Genomic DNA, 19,485 nt, shown 5'->3' on the forward strand with positions numbered 1-19,485 from the left:
AAACTACATAGTGTGCGACGGCCTTTAGCTATAAATATCTGGGAATATTCTTTGACCAGCATTTAAACGGGAACGTACAAGTTGACTACTTGTGTAACGCCTTAAGAAAAACCTGTGGTATGGTGTATACATGTAAAAACATCTTATCCCACAAAACGCTAATAGAGGTATATTACGCCCTTTTTTACTCGAAGATCAGTTACGGATTCTGTATTTGGGGCAATACATCAGAAAATAATTTATGCAGGTTAAATATTCTTCAAAAACGGATCATTCGCTCTATAAACAATGTCTCATTCTTAACTCATACAAGGGATTTATTCATTAATAATAAGATTTTAAACGTTTTTCAATTATACAACTTTTTAACAGTTATATTCTTATATAAAGATTTTCACGGTAGCAGCCAAATTTTAGTAAGAACGGAAAAATCTGTAAACACTAGATCAAAACAAATGTTTAAGCTTCCCAAATGTAACACCAGTAAAAAAATTACCTCCATAATGTATAATGGTATTAAATTGTTTAACTCCATAATTTTAAAAATCGATATTCACGAAAAAATTCATACTTTTAAAAAGAGACTTAAGTTACTTATGACGGAACAAACACGTACTGGATAGGAAATCTAACTTTAATTGTTAACTCTCTATTATAGTCTATATTAATAACTCAGCTGAATTGGTTATTTTTATTTTTATTTTTTTCTTTGTTTGTGTTCATACTGTACATTTATTTATTTTTTGTTTATATAGAGCAGCTATTGTCTTTTTTTTTCTTTCTTGGAATTTTTGTAATTTAAAATTGTCATAATTTAACAGGGCTTACAAGTCATTTATGACTTAGCCCACATACTTGTAGAATCCTCAATAAGAAAACGCAACCATAAAATTTGATTTGATTTGATTTGATTTGAGTTACCTGGGCTAACTCTCATGGCTTATCATTCCACACAGCGAAGTGTTCAGTGATCCACCTCGGTCGTAAAACCCAAACTATTTTTACACTATCATGGGCTTCGCTATTTCATCGACTCTTTCTGAACGTGACCTCGGTATCACAATGGATCCCAGTCTTAAATTTTCGACTCATACTCACAAAATTACTAAGCGCATATGCTCCATTGCTGGTCTTATTCGCCGCAACTTAAATTTTCGATCCCCACCCCTTATCAAACAATTATACAACTCCCTAGCTTTACCACTCATCGATTACTGTTCCCCAATTTGGACTCCACACCTAGTTACTGATCTCTCTTCTTTGCAAAAAGCTCAAAATAAATTTTCAAAATTAGTCACTTGTTTGGAAAAACCATCTGCCCCTTCCAGGTTGAAAACCCTAGGATTTCAGCCCATCTCCACAAGGCACAAATTATTGAATTTGTGCCTACTCCATAAAAGTGAAGAGAAGCACATTGTGAAAAACTAAATGAAAAGAGACTTAAAACGGTTAAACGTTGGATTTTTAAATAAATAAATTGTGAATTTTAAAACCGTTTTAAGTCTCTTTTCACCTACTCCATAAGTTTTTCTATAACGGCCTCGATCTCAATTTCTCTGACTTTTTCACCTTCAATTCTAATTCCACTACTCGAGGTCATACCATAAAGCTGTCCAAGCCTAGGGCCCGTGTAACAACCCGGCAAAACCATTTTTCCCACAGCATCATTAATGACTGGAATAGCCGGCCGGATTGCTGGAATGCACTCCCACAGTCCCACTCTGTTGTTAGTGACTGGAATGCTCTCCCACAATCTATTGTTTCGATTTCTGACTATAGAGTAGTAGCACTACGTAGCTTTCAGCCATGGCCGCCATTATGGGCGTTAATTTTTTATGAATAGGAAAAAGCATGGGTGACGTCGTGTGACGTCGTGTGACGTAGCACTGCCATTACTTTATTAGCAATTTGGTTCCTCTTTGTGTAACCATTTACAAACCTCTTCGTGACCCCCCCCCCCCCCTACCTTTTGACAATATTCGGTATTATTGTGTGTTTTTCTTTTCTTTTGTTCAATTTTTATTATTTCACTTGTTTTGTATCCTTATTTGTTAATTCAGTGTACTCAGTAAACATCCTTGTGCCTGCGTGTCTGTGCATATTAAGTCGTCACGGCTTGGCAGACCATGTCTTTCAAATAAATATATGAATAAACTAGGCACACAACTCCGAAAATATTAGCTCCATAATTACTAACAAAGATAATTTAAACTCGTACCCTAGATTCGAATACTGAGAGCTTTCCCAATTCCCATTGACGGTTTTGTTACGAAGCGTTTACCCTTTTCCGGCATGTGACCTCAGAAAAATCGGGCTCCATCGGTTGCGGTAAGGGGCAAACCATGGAGAGAATTTTTTCTGAGTTCCAGCGGGAAGTGGGTAAACGCTATCGGCAACGCGTGAGAGAGTGATTTCGAATCTAGGGCTACGTTCAGCGGGACTCAGCAGACTCAGCGCTGAGCTCAACGGTCAGTGGTTTTTTGCTGAACGGGTTTTTTGACTTCCGGTTTTGACGTCACGTTGATCATCGGAGACTCAGCGGAAACATCGGCTGGGCCGCGTCAAAATTCTGAGAAGGAATTCTTCTCTTGAGAAGAGTTCTTCGTGAGAATTTTTCTCCCCGTGAGAACTCACTAAAATGCGTCAAATGTAAAAAGCCTCTTCTAAAGATGGCGGCTTACGAAGTTACGATAATCCCACGAACGTAGTAAACTAAGCCTTTGACAATAAATATTATTTTTACACGATTTCACGACAATATATGAAGGAAGGAAAGATTTTATTTATAATTTAAAAGGAAAGGTTTCATAGGAAATTTAACTAACCATTCTATATTCTCTGAAATTAATTTTCGTCCACAAAAATATCATAATGTTTATTTTCTTCAGCATCAAGCAAACCAGGAACTCATACATCGAACTTGGAATGGTTATCTCGCCTGATTTCCGTCTCTATCTAGGGGACCGTTTTTTTCATCATTGTGACGTAGAGCATACGTGTTAATAAACAATCAGAGTGCCCTATTCGCCACCGAAAACTACAGCTGCGCCACCTAGTCACACTGCCTAGAACTATATTTGGGTGATACGGGTAATGGCGTTATGCGAAAATGCGCGTTTTATAACATCAATTAAAACATTTTACCAGAAATTTACTAACGATTTTAGCTTTTTTTTTAAAGCGTGTTCTAATGTTTTGTATTAACAAAGGTGTATATACGACATTTATTTATTAATTTTGTACTGTCAATAGGTATTGAATTCGTAAATATAAGTATAAATATTCGAGTTTAATAACACTATGAGTAGGCCTTGGAGAATTCATACAAGGGATCAGTTTGAAAGCTAGTTTTAAAGGTATGTAGGAAATTTATTATTATCTTCACATTAGAACAAGCCCAGATTGTTCTAATTTCATAGACTAGTAGCTTCAGCATTTTGTATAATGTATAATGTATTTTAAATAATTTTATTTGGTATATTAGTGAATCGCTCCATGCTTGAAATTTTTAAGTATATTGGAGAGTAGTCTACTCTTGATCCATAGAATAAGGTGTGCGGATGCTTAAAACAAAAGTTAAAATTTGAAGTTGGTGATGGAAAACACAGCATTGAAAGGTCCATTGTTCATGCAATAGTGGGTAAATATATTTTTTATTAAAACCCAATTCTTTAATGTAACCTGTTTTAATTATTATTCTAGAAATTCAGGCTTTTGCAAACATGCAGTAAATTGCTGGTCTATTTTATATATAAAGATACTGAGAGCTATCCCAACTTTCTGACTTTAGAAGTGGGGTAAAATGAAGGAAAAGAACTAACTGTGCCTTTGGTATTGTACGGTAATAAAATGGTTAGAGTTGCGAGGGTTAAATTTGCCTGGCTCAAAAAGGTTTATGTACTCTTATTTGGTCACTTAGTTAGTCTCAAAAATTTATTTCTAGCTTTTAGTCGGGATGAAATATTTGTGGAGAGTCCATTTGTAGCAAAGATAATATCAATTGAAGAGGCAGTGGCACAAAATAACTAAGTTGGAAAGGAAGGAATCTACTGGATAACGACTGTAGAGGCTACTATGGAAAAATTCAGCTAGGCCTTTTCATTTTTTTGTCTATTCTCTCAAGGGCTATTTTTAATTGATATTAAGAGAGACTGACAATATTTGAAGAAAACGTTGTCCAAATATATAATTTTTATTTTAGATTTTAGTTAAAGAAAAGTTATAATTAAATTTACACTTCTAGTCAAGGAAAGTTATATTTTTAATATGTTAAATTAGTTCCTATTTTAAATTTTGGCCAATTAGTATTTGTAGATAACAAATGAACTGAACTATTTATGTTATGAATTTTCTACTCAAAGCCATGTTAACTAAAATGGCAAAAACAAATGTATTATAGAATTAATTCAAAGTTAAAAGCAATTAAATTCATTGAAGAAACCACTTAATTAGAAATTACAATAGAAGTTAATAAAATGTTAAGATACGCAAAAAAGTATTAAAAATAAAAACCATTTGAATTTACAGTATTATTTTTAATCATATTGGGATCTGCGGCAATAGTTCGAAATGTTATTAATCAACTCGAAAACTCATACCGAACCATCAGGGTGGCAAAGATAGGAAAATTGGGGTCCAATACAAAATTGAAAAATATGCCCTTTTAACGCATAATTTTGTGGGCCTCAATGTAATATTTTCCAGCGATAATGACAATCGAACGGCTTGACCTAAAATTAATTTAATTCATTAGCATTTCCTTATTTTGCAGTATATAATAAAACAGATCACCTTTAAAACGATTCACAAAACATAGGGTCCTCTCTTTTCATTTAGTTACATTGGATTTGTAATAAGTCTACATGGTAAATTATTGCTTGGAATGGCACTGCATTTCATGCGTCTCTTGAATTATCTTCATCTAAATGACAGTTATTATCATATATATTTAATAATATTAACTTTAAAATCAGTAATAACAAGTAAAATTTGTGTCTCACCATCTCTTTCTAAAAAGTCTTTATCTTTAAAATGGGCGCTGCAAATCTGTGCCCACTAACTAGGCATCTTCCCTGATTTTATATTAGTTAACCACACATTAAAAAGATTTTTGCATTTCGGAAAATTGTGAAACGATAACTCCAACGTTCTTTTCTCACCATTTACTCGAATTGTAATATTTTTAAGGGCAGTATTACTACAGAAAGGTACTTCGTAATTTATGCCACCTCTGCGCCTACAATCCGCCATATTAATCGTTTGTTTTGATCAACAAAGTACGCAGACAAACCAAGCTGCAGGGGTAGCGACTGTGGCGCCGCCTATACCCGTTTCGCTAGCGAATATGATTTCCGAGGATAGCCAGAGATCCTACACAGTACTGATGAGCCCCAAAAGGGCGAAACCGGTCTACTGTTGGAATCTCTGGCTGTTATTTTGACTTTTGATATAGCATACGTGTTTTCTCATACGATTTTCAATGGTAGTTTCAGATAATTTCATCCACCTGTGTCGAAAAAGGGTTCAAACATCTTTTTGCTTTTCCCTTCGCTATCGCTCTATTGATAGCGACGGTCAACATTCGGACTTTGCGGTTCTCAAGGGCATTGTAACTGCTGCCAATTTGACAGCGCCGGACTTAATCCTTCCATATGGAGAGGTCGGGAGAGCGAGCTGACCCGTCGCTATCAATGGTGGGGTTTCAAACCCTAAATTTCGAAATGGCCGGGGAGTCGAACAACAAAAACTACAGTTGTAAAAACGGGAGGATGCGCGGGGTAGAAACTCCTAAAGAGGGGAGACGCGTGCGAGGGGGCGATTTTTATTTCATTGCCTCACATATATAGCACTGAAATATTAGAGAGGGTCACGCCTTCGCCGCTCCCAGCTTTAGAAACCGATTTTGGGACAGGAAGGGAAAAGGGTGACCAACAGGGTAGATCCCCTACCGGATTTAACCAGAAGAGGCAATTTATTAATATACCGCAGTCTCCGAGATTCGAACGCACGGCCCTCCGCTTCAAAAACCGACGCCTTTACGATCTACGCAATCCTTTAGCTCGTAAAACTTGATTTAAAACTTCTAGTCTTAAATTGTTATATGCCAAGATTGGAAGACATAATTGATGGGTGGCGCGAAATATCATCTTGACCGCGCGAAAATTTAAATACCATGTTATATTCTTAGTCTTGCGAAATACCATCCTGACCGCGAAATTTAAATACCATATAATATACTGCGTTATTTAACAAACTTCTAGTGTTAAATTGTTATAGATTGGAAGACCTAATTGATAGGTGGCGCGAAATGCCATCTTGACCGCGAAAATTTAAATACCATGAAATATTTCAAGTCTACGCATGGTCTACGTGATGCTTACAACGTATGACCTGAAGAAACAAATAAGTGTGACACTTATCGGAGTAATACGCGATGCTTACAACGTATGACCAAAGTAACAAAGAAGTGTCACACTTGACCGCGAAAATTTAAATACCATGAAATATTTTAAGTCTACGCGATGCTTACAACGTATGACCTGAAGTAACAAATAAGTGTGACACTTATCGGAGTAACACTTATCGGAGTAATACGCGATGCTTACAACGTATGACCTAAAGTAACATATAAGTGTGACACTTATCGGAATAAAACGCGCTGCTTACAACGTATGACCAAAAGTAACAAATAAGTGTGACACTTATCGGAGGCCGTTCTAATATGACCAAAAGTAACAAATAAGTGTGACACTTATCGGAGGCCGTTCTAATATGACCAAAAGTAACAAATAAGTGTGACACTTATCGGAGGCCGTTCTAATATGACCAAAAGTAACAAAGAAGTGTGATACTTATCGGAGTAAAACGCGATGCTTACAACGTATGACCTGAAGTAACAAATAAGTGTGACACTTATCGGAGTAATACGCAATGCTTACAACGTATGACCTGAAGTAACAAATAAGTGTGACAGTTGGATAGGTTAGGATTAAGTGGAACTATCCCATCGGTGCGATGCTTATAACGTATTACCTGAAGTAACGAATAAGTGTGTCACTTATCGGAGTAATACGCAATGCTTACAACGTAGGACCTGAAGTAACAAATAAGTGTGACAGTTGGATAGGTTAGGATTAAGGTGAACTATCCCTTCGGTGCGATCCTTACAACGTATGACCTGAAGTAACAAATAAGTGTGTCACTTAACGGAGGCCGTTCTAATATGACCGAAAGTAACAAATAAGTGTGAAACTTATCGGAGTAATAGGCGATGCTTACAACGTATGACCTGAAGTAACAAATAAGTGTGACACTTATCGGAGGCCGTTCTAGAATGACCAAAAGTAACTTATAAGTGTGTCACTTATCGGAGTAATAGGCGATGCTTACAACGTATGATCTGAAGTAACAAATAAGTGTGACAGTTGGATAGGTTAGGATTAAGTGGAACTATCCCTTCGGTGCGATGCTTACAACGTATGACCTGAAGTAACCAATAAGTGTGACATTTATCGGAGGTAGTGAATTTCTCTCTGACATTTTCCAAGGCCGTTCTAATATGACCTGAAGTTACAAATAAGTGTGACACTTATCGGAGTAATACGCGGTGCTTACAACGTTTGACCTGAAGTAACAAATAAGTATGACACTTATCGGAGTAGTAGGCGATGCTTACAACGTTTGACCTGAAGTAACAAATAAGTGTGACACTTATCGGAGTAATAGGCGATGCTAACAACGTACGACCTGAAGTTACAAATAAGTAAATAAGTGTGACACTTATCGGAGGCTGTGTAAACAAATAGTCATCCTCTTCTCTTTAAGTTTGTCTTAGATTTTTATAACGCACATCATCCTTTTGCCGATTGGAAATTCGTTAGTTTCAATGCGATCTAGGAGGATTTATACTCGATACAAGAGCAGGCCTTAGACTTCGCCATTATCCTCACCCCTTCTCTCCTTTAATGACATAATCAAATGGTTAAATAACCTACTCGCTATCGAAACGTAGATGAAAATTAAGTACAAAAATTATATTTACATTATTTTATTGATTAAAACCAATTTTTAATTTCATAAAATCCTCGCGTTGAACTTGCCAAAAGCATACGAAATTTTTCCTCGCGGCTTGTGCGTGGGGATTACGCAGCGTGGGCTTCTGACATTCAGAAGGTCGCGGGCTTTAATTTAAAAACACTTTATAGTAAAAACGTTTGTACAATAGAGTGTTGTAAAATTAAATTTTAATGAAACTAATTTAACACTGTTAAACTTGATATCATAGGTCGGGGGGCTCTGGGCTTCAAAGATCGCCAATGTCCTAGGTTAGGCTGGGGCTCGCGAGCGCAGTCGCTCTCTTTTGTATATTAGAATGCCGATCTTTGCTTGATATATAACGGTTCGATTGAGACCCGGCAATGAAATAATATCATCGCCTTCTTGGCGAACTTGTTTTTTCTCATACACGTCACTGAAAACGGTCCCCGTGATCTTACCATAGGGAATACGGCCGGATAACCATCAGGCTCCCCGCCAGCAATAGGCACAAGTAGGCACGTGCCTACGTTGAAAAAGTGTAGGCCTACTTGGGGGCCTCCAAATTTTTAAAAAGGTGCCTATGATTGGGCCTCCAAAATTGAAATAAACTTTCAGTTCGTAAGATTTTTACATTTGGGCCTTCTAAAAATGCTTATTTAGAAAGCAGGTTTCTTTGCCAATTTCAAGAGGGTTAGAATGAATTACCGCGATTCCAGATTTTTCCCTTAAAAACTTGATCTTTTGAATCGACTGAAATACTACATGCTAGGCAGAAAGGTGCACCTGACGCCTGTTTGCCGTGGTGTCAGTGAGAAGCTACAACACACTGTGTTACACCGATAAGCAACAAACACAGCACCCCACAAAAGGATAACGCAACCCGTCAAAAGTCGCGCATTTCCTTTTTCAAGACTACTAAGCTATTACAAACAGTCTTTTCCAAGACACATTGGATTTTGAGGTGTTGAAGGATAAACCGGAATTTTTTGCCAAGATTCAACTTTAGAGAGATCCTGTTGTAACTCGGCGTTAGATGTGTTTGTACTAAGAATTTTGATAAGTTTTTTGTCATCTGCAAAGAGACTGGGGAAAGAATGGTCGACAGCTGAAGGTAAACTATTGATGTATATTGCAAATAAGAATGGTTAAGATTAGGAGCGCACAGCTATGAAATTAGATATAAGAAAGGTATAAATCATTCTAACACCAGGGAATGGTGCAAACAAAGCGATTAGCCAGGAGCAAAGTTTGGTGGCCAGAATTGAACACCAACATTGAGGACAGAATTAGAGCACGTTCAAGTTGTCAGCAAAATGCAACCATGCCAAAGGCTGAATACTTGAAGTGGCCCGAGGAGATCCAACCGTGGACTCGTGTCCATATAGACTTTGCCGGACCGGTAAATCGGAAATATTTATTAATATTAGTGGACTCTACCTCGAAATGGATGGAAATCGGAGTCACTTCAACAACCAGTTCAGCCGAAGTCATCACATTCTTACGACAAAATTTGGCACGCTATGGAATTATGAAGACCCTGGTGAGTGATAATTCCACTTGTTTCACAAGTAACGAGTTCCAAATCTTCACGCAGAATAACGGCTTCAAGCATTTGACCATTGCACCGTATCACCCTGCTTCAAATGGTCAGGCTGAAAGGGTGGTGCGTACCGTGAAGACATCATTAAAAAAAAATAGATGGTACTTCTAACTCTGCCATTGATGTCATTGACGAAGGTTTAAAAAAATTCTCAAATGGATCTCTAGACGTAAGACTAGCAAGATTTCTCACAAACTATCGCCGCACTCCGCAAATTAGTGGTAAATCTCCAGCGGAAATAATTTTTGGAAGAGAAATCCGCACCAAACTTGACATGGTCCATCCAACAAAGAGGAGAGAGGTAATGAGAATATCAACATCGATAAACCTATAATTGAAATGCTAGAATTAAATAATAATAGCGATAAAACCATAAGTAAAAATTAGTGATGTTACCTATAAGTTTCATCCTAATCAAAAAGTCTTTGAAAAAAACTATGGTAAGGGAGAAAATTGGATAGAGGGAACTGTAAAAAATCTATCGGAAATATGATGTATGGGATTGATATTGGGAGAGGTATTATTAGAAAACATCAGAACCAATTGAGACTAAGGAGTGAGAAGTTATTAAAACCAACCGTGTCTGAGACATCAACAACTGGAGCCAGTAAAATGAATCCAAATCCAGATGCAGGGTACAGATCAGTATTACAACCACCGATCCAGAGTCATCAGCAACCACCAATCCTGAGTCCTGATAATGAATCTCCAAGCTGGAGTAGCAAATCATCACCAAGTCGATCACCGAGTCGCAATCCTATCTTATTACCACGACAGGACTCGAGACCAGAGCAACAGCCTACCACAAGCATCTCTATTCCTAGTGTAGCCACATCATCAGAAGGAGCCCGATCAGGGATACTTATTAGACAAGATTTCGACAAAGAGCCTCAGTCGAGTAGACACAGACCACACGTACGAAGATCCAGTCGAAGACGTAAATCAATTAAAAGACTTAATTTATGAACTGAAATGTTTAATCGTTAATGTAGTTAAAATACACTATAATCAGTCTATTTAAAAAAGGGGTGATGTTATGAACTATAATAGCCAGGGGGCGCCACTGGGTGGGGAAGCTGCGGGAGCTCTAGTTTTATGACCACCTAAACAGTGGTCTACCGGCTGCCGACATGTTCGGTACTCTTACTTCAAACTTCATATGTAAAAATCATCATCATCATGGAAATAAATCTTATAGCTTCAATATAGAGTGTTTAATTAACAAGAACAAACACATCAGATTGATTAAATCTAGATTAGATTTTTTAAGCTTGATTACCCTGATTTAATCTTGATTACCCTCATTTAATGACGATCACCCTGATTTAATCACGATTACCCTGATTTAATCATTTTACTATGATTAAGACGCAGCCAAAATGGAAGTGACCTGTCCCTCGGAAAAATCTAATCGACGAATGTCATTCCTTGATTAAAATGCCTTTAAAAAAATCCATTGCAGGGGAAACTTTTAGAAATCATGTCAAAATTTAAAAACAATCGTTAAAAGTCAGGAAATTTTTGAAATAAACATTATAGATGGGGCCTCTAAATCAGGCTGGGCCTATGTGCAGAAAATTCTTGGCGAGGCTACTGATAATCATTCCAAGTTCGAGGTATGAATTCCTGAGCAAACTTATTAGAATATTAGCTGCCATTTTTATTTGTAATTTGACCGAGTGAGAATGCTCGGAGGCATTCTCACTCTTCTCAAGAGAACTCGTGAAAAGAGATTACGTCATCTCCTGTGAGAAGGAAGAATTCTCAGAATTTTGACGCGCCACTGAGCGAGATGGTTTTTCCGTTGCTCATCGGTGTCGTGACGTCATTCGACAAAGTTAAAGGAGGGCTAGCAGACGATATTTTGTTCGTTAAGTCAGCGAACTATAAAATCGTACAACAACTTTAAATTTTTGTGACGTAGCGTTGAATAAAAGAACTCAACGATAACTCAGCGGTTTTTCTCCGTTGATAGTTGTTTAACGCAGCCCTAGACTATGTACGAGTTTAAATTATCTTTGTTACTACCATAGAAATCTCATAGGTAACTAGAATGCTGCCGCCTACAGCCGAGCTTGACGCCAGTTCGCCTTGAACCTTCAGCCAATGAGAGGCCGTAGAGTGGTTCCGCCAAGGAGGATAATAATCCTCCTTGGTTCCGCTACTATAGCGGGAGATAGGTGACGTCATTCTCTCCGGTGACATTAAATTCTTGGCAGAACCGCTCTTTGAGCTCTGATTGGCTGATATCTGGCTTCGTCTGCCACGGCGTTTGGGCCATTTGCCAGTTACACGGCAGCATTCTAGTTACCTATGAGATTTCTATGGTTACTACCACGGCCCCCTGCACGCGCTCAGTCCGCGTGCAATCTGCTCTATAGTCGCGAGCAGAGTGCACTCGGAGCGAGCGCGTGCAGGTGTTACTAAGGGCTACGTTCAGTGAAGCTTAACGGTCTTACGTTTGCGTTCAGTAGCGGCGCTAAGGGTGGGCTGAAGTGGGCTTTAGCCCCCCTGCATTTCTGAGAGGGGCCACATATTTATATTAAAAGGACCACATATTTATATTTAAGAGGCCACATATTTGAAATTTCTTTATGTTTTTATTGCCAAGTAAAGTTTTTCGGGGGGAAAAATCTTTAAAAATCAATTCGTTTACTCAAAAAGATAGTAGACCATAAACAGATAGATTCGGGAGGCGAAGGGAGCGGAAATGGAGAGAAAGTTTAATGAACAATTGAAAGAAAAGAAAGGGGCTTGAGGGAATTTCGGGAAATAACCCAGCGGGCATGCACGTCAATGCTCGGAATCCGACGCTCGGATACAAGCTCAGAAGGGGGTCCAGTAAACGCGACGATAGCCACAACAATAAAACGACCTTGCTCTTCTCGCTTCCTGGAAAATTCTGCGGTTTTTCGATTTCACCACTTTTGCGAAATATGGTCAATGCCAGGCTCGACCGCTAAGCTGCTTTTTTTTTTAAACATTTCTTTCTTGAGGTCCAGAACGAGTCAGGTCTATTTTGAAAGTCTTCCTCGAATTTTAAGTCTTTAGACTTACTGTTCTATTATTTTGGCAAGAGCGGACTTCTACCTCCTCGAGGTTTAAAGAAGCCCTAATGCGCTTGTTTAAAATATAAACACTTAGCTAAATGACTAGTTGATAGTTTAATTTTATTTCAAATTATTTCAACAGCCTTTTAAAGGCTAATTAACTATTAATAATTAATTTTTCCAAACAGCCTTTTTCAAGGCTAGCAAACTATTAGTAGATATATATTTTGAAAGTCTTTCTCGAATTATAAGTAGTTTAGTCTTTTCTGTTCTAATATTTTAGCAAGAGCGGACTTCTACCTCCTCGAGGTTTAAAGAAGCCCTAATGCGCTTGTTTAAAATATAAACACTTAGCTAAATGACTAGTTGATAGTTTGATTTTATTTCAAATTATTTCAACAGCCTTTTAAAGGCTAATTAACTATTAATAGTTAATTTTTCCAAAAAGCATTTTTCAGGGCTAGCTAACTATTAGTAGATATATATTTTCCAAACCGCCTTTGTCAAGGCAAATTACTATTATTAGTTATTTTTCTAATATCTTAGAAACGTAGTCTTACTATTTACTAAGATAAATATTCCTCGAGAATTAGAGGGATTTTAGAGATACATTTTAGATAATTATATCCGGTAAATTTAACTATTTAAGTATTGACAAATTAAAAAAAATTGTAGAAATGAGTGGGAGAAAATTTCCGTCCGGAAGCCAAAGTCGCGAAAAGCCAGTCAAGAATTTTTAAATTCTCAAAAAGGGGCTCTAAATAAGTACTTCAAAACATCAATTCCAGTCTTAGAACAAACTCAATTAAATGCAATTGCGAACAAACTTGACTTACCAACCACTACTGAATCTTTAAAAAATCAACTTTCCCACAACGAAAACAAATCGCTAGAATCCGAACCAAAACAAAATAGTACTGACAATAAAATAAGCTTATTGAAGGACGCTATAGGGGTTCATGTTGAAAGTAATCTTTCAACTAATAAATCGAACGATGTTATAAATAAACATTCTATGTTGCAAACGAGTCAAAATGTTTTCGATAAAGTTGTAGAAGGCATTGAAGAATCAGTTATTTATAATATCTTAATAGGAGCTCCTAGTGAAAGTGAATCAAACAATTCAAATGGCATTGCACTTTCATTTGTCGCTTCCAGGAATTCCCGAGAACTCCATGAGAATAGCAGTATCGTGCACCATTTAACTCCTGCTCTATCTGATTTAAATGCAACTCAAATTATTCCTGACATTAGTATCGACATGGATTCTCCACTCGCTCAACCAAGGCTCTTATCATTTCCCCAAACGATTATTAGGGGTCAAAAACGAAGTTTCAATAGTATTTATTATGTAAAATATCCCTTTTTGGAATATTCTGTAGAAAATGACATGGTATACTGTTTTTGCTGCCGTCATTTTCCAAGCAGTGGTAAAAAAACATATTTCACAACTGGTTTTAAAAATTGGAAAAATATGAATGAGAAATTTCACGAACATTTTACTTCCGAGAAATCGACCCACCAATTAGCGGAAACGAAGTACATACATTTTTTACAGTCTAAGAAACGAGGAGCTATAACTTCAAAAAATAAATAAGCAACACCGTTCAGATACTATTCGAAACAGAGAAGTTTTATCCGCCCATGTGCAAATTGTTTTAACATGCGCTCAACAGGATATCGCGTTAAGAGGGCATCGAGAGAACGACGATCAGCAAAATCGTGGAAATTTCATTGAAATCCTAGAATTGTTAAAGCGCATTTCACCTGACTTAAAGAAAAAAGTAGATAGCATGCCCAATGTAGCAAAATATACCCACGGATCAATACAAAACGAGCTTATTAACACTAGTGGTGCACTTGTTCAAAGAATGATTATTCAGGATATTAATGATTCAGGTGGTTTTTACGAAACTAGGGACAAAGGCGGTGTAGAACAACTAAGTGTTTGTGTTCGATTTACCACCACTAAGGGAGAGGTTCTTGAAAGGTTTTTGTCTTTTGTTGATTTACATAAATTTGACGCTGAATCTTTATCTTCCGCGATTATTAATATTCTTTTATCAAATGGGTTAAAAATATCAAACTGTGTTGCGCAAACATGTGACGGAGCGAGTGTAATGAGTGGAAGTAAGTCGGGAGTGAACATTAGGATTAAGGATGCTGTGGGTGGGATGTGTCCATATGTGCACTGTTACGCCCATCGCCTAAATTTAGTTTTGGTGGATACCTGTAAGAATGTACCAATAATTCGTGAAACACTTGGTTTGTTACAGGCAATTTATACATTTCAAAGTAATTCGTCACTTCGAAGTGAGTATTTTCAAGAGGCCCAAAAAGAGCTTGAATACGATGTAATATTAAAATTACCCCAGTGTTGTGACACTAGATGGTCCAGTAAAAAAAAATGTATACATTTTTTTAGAACTAGATATAATGCTGTAGTTTTAGCTTTAGAAAACGTAATTGTAAGTGGCAAATCTGAGGAAGCAGCCGAATGTAGAGGGTACCATTCCCAGCTTCAAAATTTCAGCATTTTATTAATGGTCGTAGCATTAGATGAGATTTTAGGCGTAACAAATGTGTTGTCTGAATATTTGCAAAATCCAAAAGTAGTTATAACTCAAGCCGTAGCAATTTGCGGTGCCACAATAAAAAAGTTAGAAACAGACCGAAATTCTGAAAGATTCGATCAAATTTGGGATGTTGCGAAACAATTAGCTCTCTCAGCCTCAATTCCAGTACCAAAAAAGAATAGTTCCGTCAAAGTACCCATGAAAAGAAAAATTATTCAAAACAAAAGGTTGAAAGGTACCATAATAACGGGTACTATAGGAAGTCGGGAAACGGAGTTCAAAACTATTGGCGACCAACTTAAAGCAACTTATTTTGAAATTTTAGATAGATTCGTATTAGAAATGAAAAAAAGATTGTTAGAAAATTGTTCTATTTATGAAGAACTTTGCGCATCAGACCCAAATGGACGCTTCAATAAAAGATACTCGGTTTCTACTCCCCTCTCCAAATTCTTCTGGGAAGGAGCTATTTCCGGTCGGTCGGTTAAACGGTTAGAATGGCTAGCCACAAAGTCATATTTAAGTCAATTGGAGACGCGTTTTTGCCCTCATGAGAATTTTGCGTCAGATAAGAAACGCGTCGGCTCACGTGTATAAGGAACATACTAATGTTTATTTTCGATAATATATTTTAAGGTAACATATATAATGTTTTTAAAACTAAGTATAAGAAGATAATATTATTATTATTATTATCATCCTCTTATGGTATAAATAATTAAAATTATATGTAATATTTTTATAATACCGGGCAATCTGCTTCTCATGGAGGCAGAGTTAATTCATTTCGTATAAAATTATCTTTTGGAAAAAGATGAAAACTCATTCCTTTAGAACTAAACATATTACTTTTGCGGTACGGTATGCAACAAGGGTTTCCTTTTAACTAGGTAACTTTTTTGGCATGTTAAGGCTTAGCATAAAACCGATGTTACGTTCGAGAAAGTTTCCAGCTTTCTAATATTTCACCAAGCACTATATAAATAATAACTTATGAGTCCTGGCTGTCGGAAATATTACTTCTTGGCAATTTCTGGGAAGATGTTTTATTTAAGCGCCTATTCGAGCGAGTTTTTGAACGTTGAAAAAATTACTGCGTTTTGTCAAAACTACGAATTATTTAATTTTGAAATGGAGTCTCTGAAAAATCAGGTCAACGTTGCTAAAATGTTATTTAGTACCAAAAGCGGTGAAAACATAAACACAGAAAGTTTGCAAACGCAGCTTGAAACCAATGAATATCTTGAACGTAGCCACGGTAAGCAACTAACGTGCCGGAAGTGGGTAATCGCTTCGTAACAAAACCCTTGAAACGGAAAATTATCTGTAGACTGAGTGTAGATGTCCACTCGGAGGATTGGTTAGGTCGTTAATATTTATTATTTAACTTATAAATTTAAAGTATTCTGTTTATTGTACAATATTATTCCAGTTGTAATTAAGGTATACTCAAAATTAATAATAAACACCTTAAAATATAGATAATTTTAGTTTTGAGTTTTCTTGCATTCCCGGGGCTAAGCCTTGTTAAAAAATGATATTAAATCAAAGAAAATCTATTAATATGCAAGAAAATGAGGGTTCTTACATTTCGCAGGCCCAAAGTCCTGCTGGTAAGCGAATTACGACCTGATTTATAAACGTTTTTGTTTTATATTCCATTTAGATTTAACCTTCGTGCCTGTTATTTTTTTTAACAAATGTCCGAATAAATAACTATAAAAAAATGCAACCTCAAAGACGAAGTAAACCTAGTAATACCCCTCCTCCACACCCACAACAAAATTACAATTACGGGGAGTCATATCCTTATAATTATGAACCAGGTTTTGCACCCCAAGCTAATCAACCTTATGGGATGGCCTACCCACAAGGTTAGTCTAGTCATTTTGCTTGTTTATTAGACTCACCATAATTTACATAACAATTAATAATAATCATGGCTCTACACAATCTAAAATATTTCTTAAATATAATACAGGTATGCCTCAATGGCCTCAACAGGGCCCTCCAGGGTACGCAGGTCCTCCAGTTGGACCTCAGGGTAATTTCATGGGTCAACAATTTGTAAACGAACAAATGGCCCAGATGGCCATGCAATATGGTCAAGTTTTAGCTGGTCAAGGCAAAGACATAGTTCAACAAAAAGTTAGCCCCTTGGTAGCATTTTTGTACCTTGTGGGTAATTTTTCTTAACTTTCATATGCATCTCTAGATGGAAAAATATGTATCATTTTTTGCAAGATTGAAATACTATTTTGCCGTGGATACAGCCTATGTTGCCAAAAAAATTGGGTTGCTTTTCTTTCCTTTTGCCCACAAAGTAAGTAAAAATTTAATCGACCCATGGCAACTTATGTGGGAGTGGTCCGAGAGCTGTTGGAAGGCTTGGATAAAATATTTATATTTTTATTGCCAAAATTTCAAAAATGATTTTCTGTTAAGGATTTTGCCGTTCATTTCAACCAAGATGAACCGATAGCACCTAGATATGAAATTAACGCCCCTGATCTTTACATACCAAGTATAAAACATAATTTATCACGCAAGTAGGGAGCAACTAAAAATATTATTTTCTTTTAGCTATGGCATTTGTTACCTACATACTAACGGCGGGGTATCTACTCGGACTACAAAATAAGTTGGGTTTCAAACTAAATTATATTAAAAACTTTGAAACTAAAAAACCATATCCTTTGAAAACAGATTCAGCCCTGAACAATTGGGAAAACAAGCTAGCACAGCCTTTGGTTGGGTAGCTTTAGAAATAATACTAGTTCTACTAACCCATTATCTATTGAGTGTTACCTCCTCTTCCTTGAAATTTTTGGACATCGTAGCATTTTGCAGCTATAAATTCACTTGGTATAAATCTTCAGCTCATGTTCTTTATATTTATTAATGAAAAAAAATTAACAAATATTTTTACCTTTTAGCATAATAGCGGCTTTGCTCACTAGTCTTCCGTTGGGTTCCTTGGGATATATTTGCGTTTTAGTCTATTCCGCCTGTTCACTGGGATTTTTCTTGGTAAAAAATAGCTTTATTATCGTTGTCCGATATTGTAATTTTATGATACCTTTTGTTTACTGATATGGCAAAGCAATACCAAAAGTGTTAGTTCCTATACTTTCAAATGCTATAGATTTACTGAATGGCCCCATCGAGACAGAGCACATAAAAGACTTGAATGTGATGGACAATTAAACAGCTGGTTTTTTCATTCGTTTCTTGAATTATAACTTGCATAGTTGGCGGGAACATAAAATACTTGAGTGCCAGGTGCAGCGTATGGCTAAAGGGAGATGCTTCTAATCTGCTGGATTTATTTGTTTTAGAAATAACAAATTGTCTGCTTAGCAGCCTAAAATCTAGCAATTTATGATCTTAAACACCTTGGCCGCTATGTGGCTCAATGCAAAATGAAAACCCATTAGCCTTCTGCAAAGCTTCTTAAGCTCTCGCTATTCTTTAACATTAATTTCAAAAATGAAAAAATTGACACACATTAATTAATGGTCACTTTGTTTAACATTTCACTGGTAATTGGTGGAAACTATTCGTAAGTCTGGAACTGTTCGATGAGTCCTTGCACAAACTATTTGCTGAAAAAAATTTATTGAACCATTCTAACGCCAACTATTCGCTCGTGGTAACTGGTTCTGGGACGTTTTGGAACTGTTCAAACAGTATTATCTGCTCGAGAGTCGGTACCAGCCAAAACCCAAGGCTGAGCTTTTAGTTTTTTAGACTAGTCAATACTGCATTTAAGATGGAATTTCAGACTATTCATACAAGTTCTGAACTATCTGGACGTTTTGGTCCCAGGTAGTTCAGGTAGGTTATTTGGTATCACACAAAAGCGCCATCTATCTCCCCTTTTTGAAAAAGTTTGCTTTTACATAATCGGTAAATAAATTGGAATCAATGGTTTCTCTGAATAATCAGTAATTTTAAAGCTGACTGATTAAACAAGAAATCATGACACTTATCTTTATTTATCAAGAAAACCTTTAATGTTCTACATTGCAGATGAGGACTTTGAGAGTGGCCATGTTGACGAAATCATCTGATTTTAGTGGGGGCAATAAACGAACTTTATATTTGGTTGGCTTAGTCTGTTTATGCCAGCCATTGATGATGTATTGGTTGAGCTATCATTTGGTATATTATGTAAAGGCCCAAGATTAAAAATTTACTATTCAGATGTTAAATATGAAAT

General features: G+C 36.6%; 1 protein-coding gene and 2 long non-coding RNA genes across 5 annotated transcripts; 2 read left to right on the forward strand and 1 right to left on the reverse strand.

Moving 5' to 3' along the window:
• Positions 1 to 3,215: 3,215 nt before the first annotated feature.
• LOC149936475 (uncharacterized) lies at positions 3,216 to 4,518 on the forward strand. Its single transcript, XR_016472213.1, has 3 exons — positions 3,216 to 3,356; positions 3,485 to 3,640; positions 3,703 to 4,518. It is a non-coding gene; the product is annotated as an uncharacterized LOC149936475 (long non-coding RNA).
• A 35-nt stretch (positions 4,519 to 4,553) lies between these two features.
• LOC149936476 (uncharacterized) lies at positions 4,554 to 5,238 on the reverse strand. Its single transcript, XR_016472355.1, has 3 exons — positions 5,001 to 5,238; positions 4,792 to 4,921; positions 4,554 to 4,730 (listed from the first exon to the last, which is right to left on the reverse strand). It is a non-coding gene; the product is annotated as an uncharacterized LOC149936476 (long non-coding RNA).
• An 11,301-nt stretch (positions 5,239 to 16,539) lies between these two features.
• On the forward strand, positions 16,540 to 19,484 carry Yif1 (Yip1d-interacting factor 1). Of its 3 annotated transcripts, none has more exons than XM_090154586.1 (9): positions 16,540 to 16,628; positions 16,930 to 17,137; positions 17,245 to 17,411; positions 17,479 to 17,586; positions 17,709 to 17,787; positions 17,847 to 17,904; positions 17,970 to 18,128; positions 18,200 to 18,293; positions 19,296 to 19,484. In XM_090154586.1, the coding sequence occupies exons 2-9, from the start codon at positions 16,990 to 16,992 to the stop codon at positions 19,452 to 19,454; spliced, it is 972 nt and encodes a 323-aa protein (XP_090010712.1). In that variant the 5' UTR covers positions 16,540 to 16,628; positions 16,930 to 16,989; the 3' UTR covers positions 19,455 to 19,484. The 3 variants fall into 3 exon arrangements, with proteins under 3 accessions (XP_090010712.1, XP_090010711.1, XP_090010713.1); XM_090154585.1 differs by having other exon boundaries at positions 16,583 to 16,706; XM_090154587.1 differs by lacking the exons at positions 16,540 to 16,628; positions 16,930 to 17,137 and adding an exon at positions 16,740 to 16,876.
• Position 19,485: the final 1 nt, after the last annotated feature.

This window comes from Leiobunum rupestre, chromosome 7, assembly GCF_980474605.1.
Source record: "Leiobunum rupestre chromosome 7, qqLeiRupe1.1.hap1, whole genome shotgun sequence".
NCBI lineage: Eukaryota > Metazoa > Arthropoda > Arachnida > Opiliones > Sclerosomatidae > Leiobunum > Leiobunum rupestre.

Coding starts and splice junctions, on each gene's coding strand:
- Yif1 (XM_090154586.1), top strand. CDS start 16,990: ATGCAACCTCAAAGACGAAGTAAACCTAGTAATACCCCTCCTCCACAC. Junction 17,138..17,244: donor TGGGATGGCCTACCCACAAG/GTTAGTCTAGTC, acceptor AATATAATACAG/GTATGCCTCAATGGCCTCAA. Junction 17,788..17,846: donor CCCTGATCTTTACATACCAA/GTATAAAACATA, acceptor ATTTTCTTTTAG/CTATGGCATTTGTTACCTAC.